This window comes from Electrona antarctica (genome assembly GCF_951216825.1).
Source record: "Electrona antarctica genome assembly, chromosome: 12".
NCBI lineage: Eukaryota > Metazoa > Chordata > Actinopteri > Myctophiformes > Myctophidae > Electrona > Electrona antarctica.
In genome coordinates this window covers 45,513,924-45,531,337 of record NC_136793.1, presented here as the reverse complement: position 1 = coordinate 45,531,337, position 17,414 = coordinate 45,513,924, and the positions used below count along the sequence as shown (strand labels likewise).

The 17,414-nt window shown below is 42.8% G+C and overlaps 1 protein-coding gene across 1 annotated transcript in view; it reads left to right on the top strand.

Moving 5' to 3' along the window:
• Positions 1-254: 254 nt before the first annotated feature.
• LOC306933567 (junction-mediating and -regulatory protein-like) overlaps positions 255-17,414 on the top strand; it is a gene marked incomplete at its 3' end in the record, with an annotated part of 67,298 nt that continues 50,138 nt past the window's right edge. Inside the window, exons 1-3 of the mRNA XM_079515827.1 lie at positions 255-1,035; positions 1,327-1,857; positions 4,718-5,065. Coding sequence (XP_079371953.1) covers positions 922-1,035; positions 1,327-1,857; positions 4,718-5,065 — 993 coding nt within the window. The 5' untranslated portion in view covers positions 255-921. The remainder of the gene's footprint in view (positions 1,036-1,326; positions 1,858-4,717; positions 5,066-17,414) is intronic.

Sequence of the window (17,414 nt, the reverse complement as noted above, 5' to 3'; positions counted from 1 at the left end):
TTTTAGAATCTGGTCTCAGGTCTTAAAAAACAGTGTAAATGTCTGTGTGACGTCAGCACGTCCTTGCCATGCATAGTACACGGCGCTCAAGATCAGTCTCCTCCTACGTCGGTCGCAAAAGCAACCGAACCAAGATGAAAACAAATGCATTTATTTGGGGGCCAATCAATGCGCGATCATGCAATTCTTCTCGTCTGAAAAGGATCGGAGCTTTAGTTTCTTGGGGTTGGAGAGAAAAGGGACACGACATGACATACAACCCTAATTTAGACAGTTAGTAGGCCAGTACTGCTGCCCTTAAACGATGCTCGCCGTGTGTATATTATGCAGCTTCCAGTTTACGAGGAGAAGGGGAGGAGGCTGCGAGCGACGGAGAACTGGGAATAATAATTATAATAATAATAATAACGGGGCGGAAGTTATACCCCGTCCGTTACCTGGTGGTAAACAATAACATCAACAATAATCTTCTCACATTGTCGCGCGGGGGGGACAACAACTTAAATGAGCGGGCGTTTATAATTATTATTATTCCTATTTTTATTATTATTGTCGGGCGCACATCATCATCAGCCGAGGAAAGAGCACGCAGGAGATGGAGAAGTAAACGACACGGGACCGTTTTTTTAAGCGTTGAAGAAGAGAAGAGAAGCGGAGAGAGAGAGAGAGAGAGTTAACCGACGGGGTAACGTTTCAACATTGTTGATAAACACTGGTGAGGTGAACGATGTGATAGTCTGCAGACGCACCGTACCGACCGCACCGTCTGCATCCGACTCGACGGTTTAATATTGGTGCAGTCGGTCCGAACACGCAAGACTCTATAGTGTTTGTGGTTTGGTTGTTTTTTTGTGTCACTCACTATAAACCCAAAGCTCACTGCATCGTCCTATAGCTGCCTATATATATGCATTAAAAAAAATGTCCTTCACAATGGAGGATAATCTGGAGGAGTCGGGCTGGGTGGCCGTGCGGCCGAACGCCTTCGAGGAGAAGGAGAAGCACAAGTTCGTGTTCATCGTGGCGTGGAACGAGGTAAATATAAAGTCTGAGTCTCCCCCCCCCCCTTTTCCCCATACTGTACTTGTCCCCCCCCCCCTTTTTTTACTTTCTTTTTCCTGTTTTTATAGAAGTGTATTATTTGTACTTCTGATTAATTGAAAATGGTGGACCCTGTTGTAAACGAGTGTTATATGCAAGGATGGTGTCGTCCACACAGTAAAAGGTAGTTTTTTTGTATTGACTTGTGCCTCCGTTTGAAATGTATACCCATTCTTCTCCATACCTAGTGCGAAATAAAAACAATGTCAATTCCATTTCAATCAGGTGGAGGGCAAGTGTGCCATTACGTGTCACAACAGGACGGCACAGAGGAGGAGTATGGTGGGGAGAGACTCCGTGTTGTTGATGGTGATGGAGCCGACGCAGGAGGAGGAGGAGGAGAGTACTAAAACAAAATGGCCCAAAACAAGTCCCGTCAGAGAGAAAGCTGTCATACTACTAGGCAGTCCTGGGAGGAATAATACTAATAAGGGAGCCACGGTTAAAGGCGTTAATAGCAGCCCTAATAAAGCCATTGAGTCGCCCCCCTCCTCAATTAAGACAACCCCTAGCCCTCCTCCTGCCAATAAATCGGCAGCCACCGGTGGGTCATCCTCGTGCCATCCTCGGTCACCCTCCCCTGCCGCTGTCAGCCCTGCAGAAGACATGGAGGTTCTGGAGCCGCTCAAAGAAGACGACGATTCTCTGCTTTCGGTGGAAACTCTGGAGCTGGAGGAGGTGGATGTGATGGACGCCACCAGGCTGTGCCGGCAGCAGGGCGAGGACTGCTCCTGGGCCGGCCTCTTCTCCTTCCAGGTGACTCTGACACTTTTCGTCACTCTCTCTCGTTCAGTTTATCCTAAGCCATTTAGGCCTGACGTCGAAATTTAAATAATGTCTTCTAAATCCTGACAGTTTTCTGAAAATCCTATGTTTCTATGTCAGTGGTTCTCAAACCATTTCATGTCAAGGACCCCTAGAGTTATATGTATTTGGACGCCGACCCCCCCCCCCCACCATCTCAAAATATGTTGTTCCAGGGGACCTCCCCAGAAGCAAAGATTTGAATTAATTAAATTAAAGATTTGAATTCAGTTCGCTCTGAAAGAATATATATTCAAAGATTTGCGCCACATTTTCACGATTTTCTCGTGAAAATGTGGCGAAAAATGTTTTATTAACTTTTTCCACTGACGGAAACTAAATAAAAACTAAGCTATGATGACTAAAAAGACTAAATATACAATTTTGGCAACAAATTAAAAAATACACTAAAATGTTAGGAAGGGACTAGTGGACAAGAGATCCAGTATAAGTCATTTTACAATTGGTTGCATGCTGAAAATAGACAATCTACAAGCTCACAACGCGTCACGCTGCGACACGTTGTGGGCTTGTAGATCGGCTGTTTTCAGTAAGTGTAAAAACAGTCATTACGATGGCATCAAGGCCCGCCAAAATACATTTTGTTTGACTAAATCAACTGTAGATTTAGTCGACTGAAATCTTATGATATTTAGTCGACTAAAACTTGTCTAACACTAAAACATTCCAGGTGACTAAAATGTGACTAAAACTAAATGAAAACTATTCAAGAGACTAGGACTGAAATTCTGCCAAAAACAACACTGACATGGCGATGACCCCTGGTTATGAGGTGATACACAGTGATTATTATTTCTTTTGCCTAAAACGTGGTATATTATTTATTTTCAAAATACAATGGGAACATAATAATCCCTGATATGAATATGTAAACAGCAAATGAGTATTTTTAATGAAAACAAAATACGATCCTGACATTTTGCGAATCAATGTTTTGATTCGTTCCGCAGCAGATCACTGGGGCGCCCCCTGTAGGAACGGAACAGTCATTACTGTGTCTGCACCGGAGAGTACTCTGAAGTTCTTAACCCATTCTGGATGGGAACCCCTTTTGGTGTTTTAACCATTATTTTAAACTTTATCTATTGAAAAATAGCAGATCTACAAGCTCATAGCGCGGCACCGAGTGCCGCGCTACGAGCTTGTAGATCAACTATTTTTTTAAAATCGTTAAAATGTGGCGCAAATCTTTGAATAGGCCTATATATTATTTTACAGTGAACGTTTTAACTCAAATCTTTGCTTCTGGGGGGTTCCTGGAAAAACACATTTTCAGATGGGGGTCGGTGGCCAATTACATAATTTTTGGCGTGCTTGACATGAAATATTGAGCACCACCACTACATACAGAAACATAGGTATTTGAGAAAACTGTCAGGATTTAGAAGACTTTTTTTTAAATGTCGACGTCAGGCCTAAATGGGTTGATGCTCTAAAGCAGTGGATTTTCAACCCTTCTCAAATCAAGAGCCACGGACCACCATTTGATGACATTTAGCCTCTCAGACCCAAGTATTTTGTAGTATTTTGTTGTCGTCGGATAAGATTTTGTCCACAATTCCATGCTGTATTGATGTTGGGAACCATTAGGAGAGATAACAGGCAAACGGTGATCAAAATAACAATTTTTCTACATTCTCTAGTTGTGTAGAGTTCTTGTAAATTAAGTAATGCTTTAACAATGATGTAGTTCTTGAAAGTGTAAAATGAAACCATTTGGTTTCATTGTACGCTCTCAAGAGTATTAAAGATCTATATAAGAGTCCATTTGGTTACCAACTCTACATCATCATATGTGACCAAATTTGACTGAGGGACTGCCATTGGATTTTTTTGAATTTTGGTTTTTTTCATGTCATATGAAAGCAGGGAATCATAGCTTCAAATTGACATATTGGTTGTTCAGTTTGACCCACCAGTTTTGGAGATATGTCTTATGTCTTGCAGAGAAACAGCGATTTGAGAAAACAGGCTTGAAATGTTCACTTCTGTGGCCTCTAACATTACACCTAGCTACATGTTTAAGCATTTATTTCATATGTACATGTCGATTTCAGCTCTGACACTTATTTCAGACATGCTCTAGTATGTGAAGAGTCTGCCTGTGCTATTAACCCCCTTATGGCCATGACGTATTATTGATGTAATGAATCAATAATCCCTTATGGCCACTGACGTAATTGACGTAATCGGGAGCTTAATATAACAAAATGTAGCAACTATTAGCTTGTTTGGCTAACGGCCGATGTAATCTATCTAAAACCGGACAAAATCCGCGCGTGCACGGTCGATCACGCACGCGTGTGATCGCGCATGCATCGCTGCGTAAAATGCGATATTTTGGGCTTGATTAGAGCTTAATTTGACTTAGTTATTCAAATAAACAATGATCGCTTAGCATTCCGGACATCTGATAGTGCTGCACCAGTCCAAACTAGTCCCGGATGTTGTGATTCCTTAAACCGGAAGTGATCACCGTTCACTCGCTCTATTTGGTCAAAATCGGCATAATGGTGACGTTACCGCCACCATCAGGACTGATTGTCCAATACTATAGTCTTTCCCCGTGAAAATGAGATATAGTGTGTATATCGCAGATTTTTCTATTGGCATTAAAATGACAAATTTTTACGACTGCTAGAGTCGTAAAAAATCTTCTCCTATGGGGGGTCCCTGGTGTATATTTTCAAATGGGGGTCCGCGGGGCTAATTAGTGTCAATTTGGGGGTCCTTGACATGAAACAATTTGAGAACCACTGCTCTAAAGGTCTACTTTCGTTTTTTTTCACAGGACCTCCGGGCGGTCCACCTGCAGCTCTGCCAGGTCAACTCGGACCTGGAGCCGTGCCTGCCGGCCTTCCCGGAGGAGCCCGGGTCGGGGTCGGGGTCCGGCGGCGGGTCCGGGGTGTGGAGCGCCCTGTTCGGCTCCACCGAGGTGCCGGAGAGCGAGATGGACGAGCTGTGCTACGGGCTGCAGCTGTACCTGGGCCATGCCCTGGACACCTGCGGCTGGAAGATCCTGTCGCAGGTGCTGTTCACGGAGAGCGACGACCCCGAGGAGTACTACGAGAGCCTGAGCGAGCTGCGGCAGTCCGGCTACGAGGAGGCGCTCGGCCGCGCCAAGAAACACCTGCAGGAGGTAATGAAAAGCCTGTGTGTTGTTTTTGCAAAGCAAATATTTTTGATTTTTAGTTTTCGGTCGTAGTCTCTTCAATAGTTTTCATTTAGTTTCAGTCACATTTTAGTCAGTTTTAGTGTTAGTCTAGTTTTTGTCGACTGAATACCATGAGATTTTAGTCGACTAAATCTGCAGTTGATTTAGTCCACTTGGCGGGCCTTGATGCCGTCGTAATGACGTTTTTACACAAATAGCCGGTTTTCATGAAAAGCAACGATGACGTCGGCACGGTCGTTCTTCAAAGTTTAGTGAAATCCAGGCAGTGGCCTGCGATGTAATTAATTCCGCAGTCAAACTGTTAAGACCTGATTCTAAATGGTATAGCTCCTTTTATCCAAAGAACTTGACATAGATTGTGCAATACATTCACCCATTCAACCATAAAACCAGTCAAGGCACCATCGGGAGCAATTAGAGGTTCAGAATCTTGCTCAAGGACATTTCGACACTAACTCTGGGGGAGCCCCGGGATCGAACTGGAAACTGCGCGGTTGCCACCCAGCTGCTCTACTGGTCACTACTGGTCACTATACCCCCCGAGCCACTCCCACCCCCATACTAAATGTGTAAATGTCTTCTAAATCTAAACTTCTGAAAAACGTTTCTATATTTCTATGTCAGTGGTTCTCAAACTATTTCCTTGTCAAGAAGTAGCCCCGGAATTATATGTATTTGGCCGCGGACCCCCATCTCAAAATATTTTGGTCCAAAAGATTTGAGTTAAAAATGTCTGCTGTGAAAGAATATATATATATTCAAAGATTTGCACACATTTTCACGATTTTTCAAAAATAGCAGATCTACGCAATGCTACGAGCTTTTACATCTGCTCATTTCCAATAGCTAAAGTCTAAAATAGTGGTTAAAGTGGTTTAATCCATTCTGGGCGGGAACCCCTTTTGGTGTTTTGAGCATTATGTTACACTTTAGCTATTGGAAAATAGCAGATCTACAAGCTCATAGCGTGGTATCGAGTGCCCCCGCTACGAGCTTGTAGGTCTGCTATTTATTTTTTTTAATCTTGAAAATGTGGTGCAAATCGTTGAATATATATTCTTTCAGAGCGAACGTTTTTAACTCAAAACCTTGTTTCTGGGGAGTCCCTGCAGGAACACCATATTTTCAGATGGGGGTCTGCGACCAAATACAGATATTTCTGGGGGTCCTTGACATGAAATAGTTTGATTTTTTTTCCAGAAAACTGTCATGATTTAGAACAGGGGTTCTCAACGTTTTTGGCCGGGGACCCCCGGAAATGCTTTGGCAATGTCTCGGGACCCCCGCCCCGCCCCCTCCCGACCCCCAATATAAATTGACTGCTACAATAACCTTAAACCATTTTGGGCGGGAACCCCTTTTGGTTTTTTAAGCATTGTTATAATTTAGCTATTGAAAAATAGCAGATCTACAAGCTCATAGCGCGCCACCGAGTGGCGCGCTACGAGCTTGTAGGTCTGCTATTTTTTTTAAATCGTGAAAATAAAATTTTAAAAACAATCTTTCTTTTTTTTTGTTTTTTTTTTTGAAAATAATTTGGGGACCCCCTAAAATAATTTGGCGACCCCCCGAGGGGTCGCGACCCACGGGTTGAGAACCCCTGATTTAGAAGACATTTGTAGAATCGTCCTCAGGTCTAAATGGATTAAAGCTAATGTGACACAGATGCGTTCCAGGCCTTAACCCATTTAGGCCTGACGTCGAAATTTAAAAAAATGTCTTCAAAATACTGAGTTTTCTGTAAAACCTCATGTTTCTGTATCAGTGGTTCTCAATATTTCATGTCAAGGACCCCAAAAATTATATGTAATTGGCCGCCAACCCCCATCTGAAAATACGTTGTTCCAGGGAACCCCCCAGAAGCAAAGATTTGAGTTTAAAACGTTCGCTCTGAAAGAATGTATGTAATGAATTCAAAGATTTGAGGCACATTTTCACGATTTAAAAAAAAAGCTATTTTTCAATAGCTAAACGTATAACATAATGCTTAAAACAGCAAAAGGGTTTCCCGCCCCGAACGGGTTACACTTAGATCATGAGGAGAGATACTATCTACTATCGTATGGTTTTCTGCTTTTCATCAAGCAACAGACAGAAACATCATCTCATCATCATCACATTGTGTGACGCCCTTCGACATTCCAAAGCTGTGGAACAGAGCTTTTGTTGCCTGGTATAGTTTTGTGATACTTTAAGCAATCTGTATAGCAGAGAATGTAAATTATTAACCTACAGTGGTTCTGGTTCTCAAACATTATTTATTGGCTCAGGTCAACCCCGTAAATACCCTTTTCATCCATGGAACCCCCCCGAATTACATTGTTACTTTATAGAGAGTATGCGCATGCTTAAAGTGAATGGCACATTGAGTGGCAAATCGAGTGGCAAAGCAACAGGCAAAGTGAGTTTAACATCGTTTAATGTTGTTTAATGCAATCAGATATGACTTTTCTATGTGGATGTATGGGCTGTCAAGGCCAGAAAGTAGTTTTTTGCCACTCAGTAGGCATTCCTGCATAACTTCCTGGTTTGATGATGATGTCACGTGCATACCCTCTATTGGCACTCTTTCCAACATAAGGGAGAGAGACCCACCCAGATTCAAATCCCAGGGAGGACATAAAACATTCGTATTGCAGCATTAAGTCAGGCTCAGATCATACAGTAGGCCTGGTTCCATGGCGTTGGCGGAAATGTTTCTCTTTGGAGAATAACATGGGGTCATCTTAAAATCGTTTCATATAAGAATTGTGGTCCAAAAATAAACAAAAAACGGTCTTGGCGATATTGTCGCGGAGATGTCTCTGTATCGTTTCCGACAGTCAATCACTCATATTTGATACAGTCTGTTTCTAGCGAAAATGTAACTAATTCTGCAGCAGCAACATTGGAGTTTTCTTCTCTCTCAGTCAGTTGATTATTCACATCCATATGAGTGAAACGGCCAGGATGATTTGTTTACTTTTCAAACACAGTTCTTATGAGGCGATCTAAAATCCCCCTATGGGGATTATAATACAAATAAAAAAAGTACACAAACCCCGTGGACTTGGCGCCCTTTAGCGATATTGACGTCAGACTCCGGTGCTCTATTGTGATATGCAATAGTGAGCAGAAGAGGGACACCACCACGCAGTTAAAAATGTATTACAAAAATAGCCGATCTACAATTGGTCTGCCTGCTTGCCCTACAAGATCTCCCTCCACACGGCTGATTCAAATGAATGATCACTGGCTCTGACACAAGTTGCTCTTGGCAGTAGCCTAACTCCTATCCTGTGTTACTGGCTGATGTTGCTGCGGTGACACCTGAATCTCTGCATGGGGATTAAATTAAGCAATATTACACAAGAGGGTGTGGGTTAACGTGATTATTGCCACGACAGGGATGCGGTGAGGAACGAGACGAAGTCGAGTTCCGCAATTATCACTGAAGTGGCAATAATCACGTTAACCCACACCCTCGAGTTATACAACAGTTACCCTTAAAACTAAGAAAATCGCTGAAAGAATATATTTTTTTAATGACGGATGTAGTCACTACGACCACAAATGTCCCAAGAAACTAGCTAGCCTAGCCACCGAGTTTGCTAGCGCTCTGGGAGAACAGAGCAGCTGAATTCTTTGTTTTGATTAGGTGGTGAATGGTGCTGGTTTAACCCACGGCTAGAAGGCTGTTTCAACCAATCAGATTGCTTCCTCGAAACGACCTGTGGTATAATGATGCTTAATTGTTAAGCGCCTTAAGCGCTTGATGGAAACTTGTGGACGAAGAAGCCTCCAGGCTTCTCCAGGATGTATCACACGTACTCCCACAGTAGGAAATGCACAGACGTACCCAACGTCTGAGCGAGCAAAACGGGAGCCCAGGCAGAACTTGAGCCGTTCCCTTTGGTAGTTAGTGCCTATCACTGCCGGGTATGGGTCTAACAATACATTGGTATACATACAATACATGGTCTAACCAATGACTAGTATAAACAAAAAACTGTCTAAACTAAGTACTGCACCCTTCTTTTTTAATTAATTGTGCAGTGGCCTTCTTTCCGGTTTTCTCCTTTTAGAATGGGAGTGGATGGAACTTGAAGCGTCTACCTAGTCCCATATGCCCATATTGTTTGACATCCCGTTAATTACCCACTGTTGAGAAGTTGACAGGCAGGAAAGCTTTGTCCATTAACTAATGACGCATTCTTGTCGGGTGCATGCTTTTGGTTAGACATAAAAGGAAAATCAAAGACATTTAAAAAAAAAATGTCAATATTCACAATTTTCAAAAAACATCAAAAGCAAATTGATGTGGGCAAGTGGGCTTGCTAGCCTCGACGACCTTAGAGGCGTATGCAAAAGCTCAATGTATGCCATTTAGATACTATTTTATGTAGACATAGCACTCTATAGTAGTGTATTCACATAGTTTCGTTATATACTGTAGATATTCCACTGTTAGACGGTTGTTAGGTTCGTAGCTTACGTATGATCCTTGGTCACTATTTGATGTATTACCATGTGTTGTTCTTGCTTACTGTAAATCACTCTGGATTAAGAGCGTCTGCTAAATGCCTAGATTGTAAATTGTAAATCTACATGCCTAGCCTGAAAACCAGACCAAATCTGCCACAGGGGAAAATCAAATACCCGTGGAGATTGGTCTGGCACTCCTCCGTTTCAATGACATCAGTCTGGCCATGCCAGGCTACTACAAGCCACAACATGTCATACGCATTGTGAGCTTGTTGATTGGGCTATTTTAGCTGTTCTTTCTAATAATCATATAGGGCTTACAGTACGTGGTTTTTAACCCATTTAGGCTAAAAACTAAATCCTCCAGTTTTCTGAAATAAATATTTTCACGATTTTTCAAAAATAAAAAAACATATTTTTTTAGATGTAGTCACTACGACCACAAATGTCCAAAGAAACTAGCTAGCCTAGCCAGTAGCCACCGAGTTTGCTGCTCTCTGGGAAAACAGAGCAGGTGAATTCTTTGTTTTGATTAGGTGTGGAGTGGTGCTCGTTTGAACCACGGCTAGAAGGCTGTTTCAACCAATCGGATTGCTTCCTCGAAACGACCTGTTGTATAATGGCGTTTCACTTTTACTCTGTGTAGAGTTCTCAAGTTCTGCACAAACCCGACCAGGCCCGACTCGACGTTTTAGGGCCGGGTCGGGCCTAAAATCTATGCTAATTAGTCGGGCCGGGCCCAGCCTCGGGCCTGATCAGTTAGGGCCCAGTTAGGGCCGGGCCTTCATTTTCGGGCCCGAGGAGAACTCTAGTGTGTACAACGGCTCTAATACCCACATCACCTTACACAGTACGTGTACGCTTAGTCCACGCTTCTGGTTGGCTATACAGCCTTGTCTCGCTGCTGAGCAGCAGTGTCAGGGGTCGGGTCACACATGTGCGACTGAAAGAGTTGCGTAAACTTCACTTCCATTCTTATTGGTCTTTAATTCTTAATTTTTGGTTATAGAGGGCAATTATAACGTCTTAACTTTAGGCATAATATAAGCTGTATTAACACAGAGGAGAGAGTACCAAGTTACCAACGTTTCGACAAAAGTGCCTTCGGGGGGCGCCCGCTGGCCTAGTGGTCCAGGCGCATGCCACATATAGGCTCTGGCCTGACAGCGCGCCGCGTGTTCGAGACCCGTTCATGGCGACCTTTGCTGCATGTCTCTCCTCGCTCCCTCTTTCCTGTCGATCTTCACTTGAAACTATCAATAAAGGCAGAAAAAAAAGCCAAAAATAAATCTTAAAAAAAAAAAAAATGCCTTCAGGGTATGAAGAAGGCATTTTTTTGTGTTGAAACGTTGGTACTCTAAAATAAAGTATATTTGCATCGTGACTACGAGCCTCTCTTCTCTGTCCAGAGTTTGTCTCCCGTGGTCAGCACCTCCCCACTATTGGTAAGGCGTATAAGGCGTATTAGCCAGGGATACCTTTTGAATGCTTTTTCAGAAGGTGCAATACGGCTGCTGGTGTGAATTCGGTGTAGACGCCATTCTGACAATATAGTATATGCATACGTCAACATATTAAACTCCCTGCTTAACCCATTTTGGACGGGAACCCCTTTTGGTGTTTTAACTAAGCATTATGTAATACTTTAGCTATTGAAAAATAGCAGACCTACAAGCTCGTCGCGCGCCACTCGGTGGCGCGCGACGAGCTTATAGGTCTGCTATTTTTGAAAAATCATGAAAATACGGCACAAATCTTTGAATATATATTCTTTCAGAATACTTTTTTCAGGCCTAAATGTGTTAAACTCCCTGCTTAATCTGATTGAAGCATGTGTTTGTGTACTGGCTCTAACGTATCAGAGTTCTACTTCTACAGACATGCTAAGCTAGAGCACATCAGCAGTGAAACGTGAGAGTCATTTAGACCTTGCCTTAATCCCACTGCCTCGGAGGAATTTTTGTAATTTGAACTTTTCTGCCAGCAATATTGTTGTGTCAGCGTGTCTGCTTGCTTGCACAGCTGAGATAGGGCAGAGGCGAACACACACACATACACACACACACACACACACACACACACACACACACACACACACACACACACACACACACACACACACACACACACACACACACACACACACACACTCTGCACACACACAGAAACACACTGAATGTCATTGTTCGCTGAGGTCTAGGAAATTGATTGCATTTTTTTTTAAACCTTGGGACATTTTGGGGGAGATGATATTATGAAATCATTAGCATTTAAATATGCATTCCATGAAAAAAACAAAGTGAGTTGCCTCCGGGAGTTTAATTAAATGTCAAAACATTGATTGATAACTAAAATAAAATTAACATAAACATAAATCAAAACGCCCATCTCCTCCTTCAGGGGTGATTTTGTCATGGAGCACTTTTTAAACCGTTGCACGTTTGGGACGCTGACGAGGTGCTTTTCATGTACAGCGTTTCTCACTGAAGCTGTCCAAATGAATGATGTGCAGAGTCATCTCCGTGTTGGAGAGCAGAGGTATAGTGAACATATCGGCAAGGCTGACAAGACTGACAGGATGACTGACACTGACAGACAGACTGTGACTCTGCAAGTGCAAACATTTTCTCTGTGTCCTAATCATTAGTCCACATTTTCATTTCCTCGGTCCCGCACCGTAACCCGTTTAGACCTGAAGACGATTCTACAGATGTCTTCTAAATCTCAAACATGTTCACGTCAAGAACCCCCCCCGCAATTATCCGTATTTGGCCGCGGACCCCGATCTGAAAATATGTTGTTTCCGCAGGGACAGCCCCAGAAGCAAAGATTTGAGTTAAAAACGCTCTGAAAGAATATTCAAAGATTTGCGCCATATTTCTCAAAAAATAGCAGATCTACAAGCTCGTAGCGCGGCACTCGGTGCCGCGCTATGAGCTTGTAGATCTGCTATTTTTCAATTAGCTAAAGTATAACATAATGCTTAAAACGCCAAAAGGGGTTCCCGTTCAGAATGGGTTAATTTGACTCGGTCTTGAGTTTGACTCTGTCTCGGAGCAAAAGACTCGGGACTCGATCTACCCCCACCGAGTCCACTGGAGTCACGAGTCACTACGATGCAATGAGATAAATGTATTATACCAATATATTATTATGAGGAGTCCATTCACATTAACATTGTCAGAGAGCTGTCTGGCGCTTTATAGACAGTTATCTTGTTAAAGGAGAATTCCATGCTAGAATGCTTTCTTACCTTTCTTACCTTTCTTTGTAGTTGTTACGTCCCCACCAAAGAGGTCCAGGTGTTTTCTTTTTGTGCAAAATCTCCTTATTGGCCATTTCCCCAACCATAAGCCCTCAATGAATTGCATTGCATTGAATGGGAATTGAATGGGGCTATGGGGTGTTATGCTAATTTGCTTATTTCCATCGAAATAAGTAGTAAAGTGTGCCGCTTGGGATATTATTTACATTATGAAGAGAGGATATATACAAACAAATTATCATTTTGAGCGATGGAAATAAGCGAATTAGCACAACACCCCATAGCCCCATTCAATTCCCATTCAATTCATTTAGGGCTTATGGTTGGGGAAATAGCAAATAAGGAGGTTTTGCACAAAATAACACCTGGACCTCTTTGGTGGGGACGTAACAACTACAAAGAAAGGTAACAAAGCCTTCTAGCATGGAATTCTCCTTTAAGTATAACGGAGCGCAGGTGACGCACTGCCTGCTCTGGCAGTGTTTTCTGCACCTATCAGATGAGAAAATAGAACAACAATCTGGTTTCGGTCTCGACTCTGTCTCGCCTCCCGTCAGTCTCGACATCGGACTCGACCCCCTCCCACACTCGGTGTTGACCTTGACCCCTCGGACTTGGTCTTGACTTGGACCTGCTTTAGGTGGACTCGACTATACAACACTGCTTATATAACATGAACTGCAGTTAAGACATTGATTGCCAGGTGTATATATATGAAATAATCATGCATCTCTTCCAAAACCGCCGGTGTTTCTCCAGTGTTTTTGCCATATCCTGTCGACCCCAAGATTGGTCCGGTTGTCACACACGGTCAACACTTAAGATGTGCCCGGAAGAGCCAATCTGCTATTTTTGAATAGCCAAAGTAAAAAATAAGTTTGGTTCAAATCTAAAACGACTGGTCTTAATGGGTTAACCCAGACCAAACGCTTTGCAGAAGTACCTGCAGGCACAGCTCAGTTTACACACACACATGCGCGCACACGCACACACAATGGAGGCCACGATTGATTAATTGCTCTTAATATAAACTCACATTGTATTGATGCCCACCACATCTCATATTCTTCTACTAATCAATGATGCACTATTAATGTAACTGCACAGAGCCATGATGGTGCACGTGCGTGCGTGCGCGCGCGTGCCCAGGTCTGTTGTAATGTGCTAATGTTTGTATGAGGACTTCACTTGTCACACACACACACACACACACACACACACACACACACACCACGGATATAACACGTGCTAGAACAAAGTACTCACCTTTTTTATACTTTTATATACATTTTGACCTGAGGTTGATTCTACAAAATGCCTTCTAAATCAGTTTTCTGAAAATTCCATGTTTTCAATGTCAGTGGTTCTCAGACTATTTCACGTCAAGGACCCCCAAATATTATCTTTATATTTGGCAACCGACTCCCCATCTCAAAATATATCGTTCCAGGGAAAATAATGGTTTAAAGGGATAGTTCAGATTTTTTTAACTTAAGTTGTATGAAATACTTGCCATTAATATAGTGGTTGCAACTGTATTAATTGATTGCCCGAGTCCTGTGGTGGGAGTTCTGCTCTGGTTTTGGTCAATATTAAGTAGTTCCGGTCATTTTGTGGGGGGCACTGGGGCCACGCAGTAAAAGTAAATGAATCCACAAAACGAACATAATTTGTATTGTTGACCTATTTCTAAAATATTAGCGCGACTTTCGTTCAACTTTGACCCCTCTATCACATGGAACTATTTTTTGGGCGTAGTGATATGGACACAAAAAACATAGTTCTGTGTGATAGAGGGGTAAAAAAAGAACGGAAGTTGCACTAATATTTTAGAAATAGGTCAACAATACAAATGACGTTAGTTTTGTGGATTAATTTACTTTTACTGCGTGGCCCCCAGTGCCCCCCACAAAATGACCGGAACTACTTGATATTTCACCAAAACCAAAGCAGAACTCCCACCACAGGACTCGGGCAATCAATTAATACAGTTGCAACCACTATATTAATGGCAAGTATTTCATACAACTTAAGTTCAAAAAATCTGAACTATCCCTTTAAAGCTGCTATAAGCAATAATATGTCAAAAAAAATGTAGTTTCTGTGACACATCTAGGGGCCGCAATCTGCATTCAAAGATGTTCCTAGAAGCTTTGTCATTGGTCGAAACAAACCCGGTCGCAATGACTAACCAATCAGGAAGCAGACAGGAAAATCGAACAATGACAAAGCTTCTAGGAAAATCTTTGAATGCAGATTGCGGCCCATAGATGTGTCACAGAAACTTCATGTTTTTGGGCAGAGTTCTACCCATTGCTTGCGGTCTGAATACCCCCCCCCCCCCCCCCCCCCCACCCAAAAAAAAGGTCATTAAAAATGTGACACATTATTGCTTATAGCAGCTTTAAAGTGGTTTAAGAGCTATAAGGCGACGGCATGATGCGTGCCAGGTCTCGATGGGTTTTAAAACAGCCTTCCTGAGCAGAATGATCCAACGGCGGAGCTGTCAGTTCCTGCTGAGTGCTCTTCTTCAACCATGCGGTCCTGTCTGTCTCCAACCAACCCAGGAGGAGAATCATTATCTGGGCCAATTCTTACAATCAGCGTCAGGCACTGGAGTGGAGTGGAGGAGGCACACGGCAGGATTTATACAGTTGGCTCCAAAATGTCTCCCTCCTCCTCCTGCAGTACCCTGTGGCTCGACTGGTTTAGATGCTGACTAGATGGTTTCATCTGAATCCACTCCTGTTTCTAGGATGCTCTTGTGTTGTGTGGTGCTATACTAGTGTTGGTCTTTATCTCAACGAGACGAAAACTGAATGCGTAAATATATGCAAATCCAACAATAACCACATTATTAAAGAAAACACTTAACAACACTCCTCTCAAACAGGTTGATGACTACAAGTATTTGGGTTCATATATCTTCTTCCCGAAAAGGACTTTCAAACTAGGAAGGGTATGGCCTGGTCAGCCTGCAATGACATGCATAAGATCTGGTCATCCCAGCTTAGTAAAAATATTTAGGACGACCGTCGAGCCGATTCTACTCTATGGCTCAGAGACATGGACACTTTCAAAGAAATTAGAGAAACGGTTGGATGGCACTTACACCCGCCTTCTAATGAGAGCGCAACATCTCTTTTGGAAGAGCCACCCATCGACTAATCTAATATACGGCAACCTTCCCTGTGTTGGACACATCCGGTCAGCTGTTGGTTGGTTAATATTATCTTCGCATGGGCTAACTGCGCTAGCTAGCTATCATCATTCAGTGATGACAGGTTGGCTAAGATTATAGCTGTGCTAACCACTGCATTGAAGAGCCCTAATTAAAGTGGAAAACCACTAATTTGTCCCTTTTTTCCCCCTTTCCCTTTTTACCTCCTCTGTGAAGATTTCCCTGTTTTGACTATATAGTTGTGTATATCCGTACGTCTCTAAATGTTTTGATGAATTGAAAATGGTGGGCCCCTCTTGTAAACAAGTGTAATGCTTTATGGTGTCGTCCACTCACAGTTAACAGCTTTTTTCTGTATTGAGTTGTGCTTGAAATGTACTGTAATTCTGCAAACTGTTAATAAATCAATCAATCAATTTTCAACATTGAACTACGTCATTAATATAACTTCTGTTATAGCCTAGAACTGGAGGTCTACAACTTGGGCTCAACTCGAAGTTATATTAACCCATTTTGACCTGAGATCAGATTCTAAAAATGTCTTCTACATCCTACAATGTCTTCTACATCAAAAATAGCAGACCTACAAGCTCGTAGCGCGCCACTCGATGGCACGCTATGAGCTTGTAGATCTGCTATTTTTCAATAGTGCTAACACCAAAAGGGGTTCCCGCCAAAAATGGGTTGATGGCATAGTTCAATAATGTTGAGAATGAGTACCGTATTCCCCTTCATGGCTGTTTGGGTTGTCAGTGCGAGCTTGACGGCTGAGCCTGTGAGGATATTGGTTCTCTCTTCAGCAGTAGAGAGACATGCTTTTTCTCTGACTGTGACTTACTGTAGTGCACACTCACACTTAACCCATTTAGGCCCGACGTCGAAATAAAAAAAAACGTTCGCTCTGAAAGAATAATATATATTCAAAGATTTGTGCCGCATTTTTACGATTTTTCAAAAATAGCAGACCTACAAGCTCATAGCGCGCCACTCGGTGGCGCGCTATGAGCTTGTAGATCTGCTATTTTTCAATAGCTAAAGTATAACAATAATGCTTAGTTAAAACACAAAAAGGGGTTCCCGCCCAAAATGGGAAGGATTTGTGCTAGTTTCCCCATTCTTTAACTGCTGCGTGTGCGTGCGTGCGTGCGTGCGTGCGTGCGTGCGTGCGTGTCAGAGAAAAGGCTACAGAACAGGGAAAGTACATGGCACCCTGCCCATTATGTATATGCAGTCGTTGGGAATTCGTCAGCATGTGGTGGTGCTTACTTACACATGCGCTCATCGCTTCTGTGGTCTGGTCTTCTTTAGCCCTGTGGTTTTAAACCAGTGGTCCGGGGACCACCCGTGGTCCCAGGTGGTCCCCAGCTAAATGATGGAGAGTTGGTAACCAAATGGACCCTTAT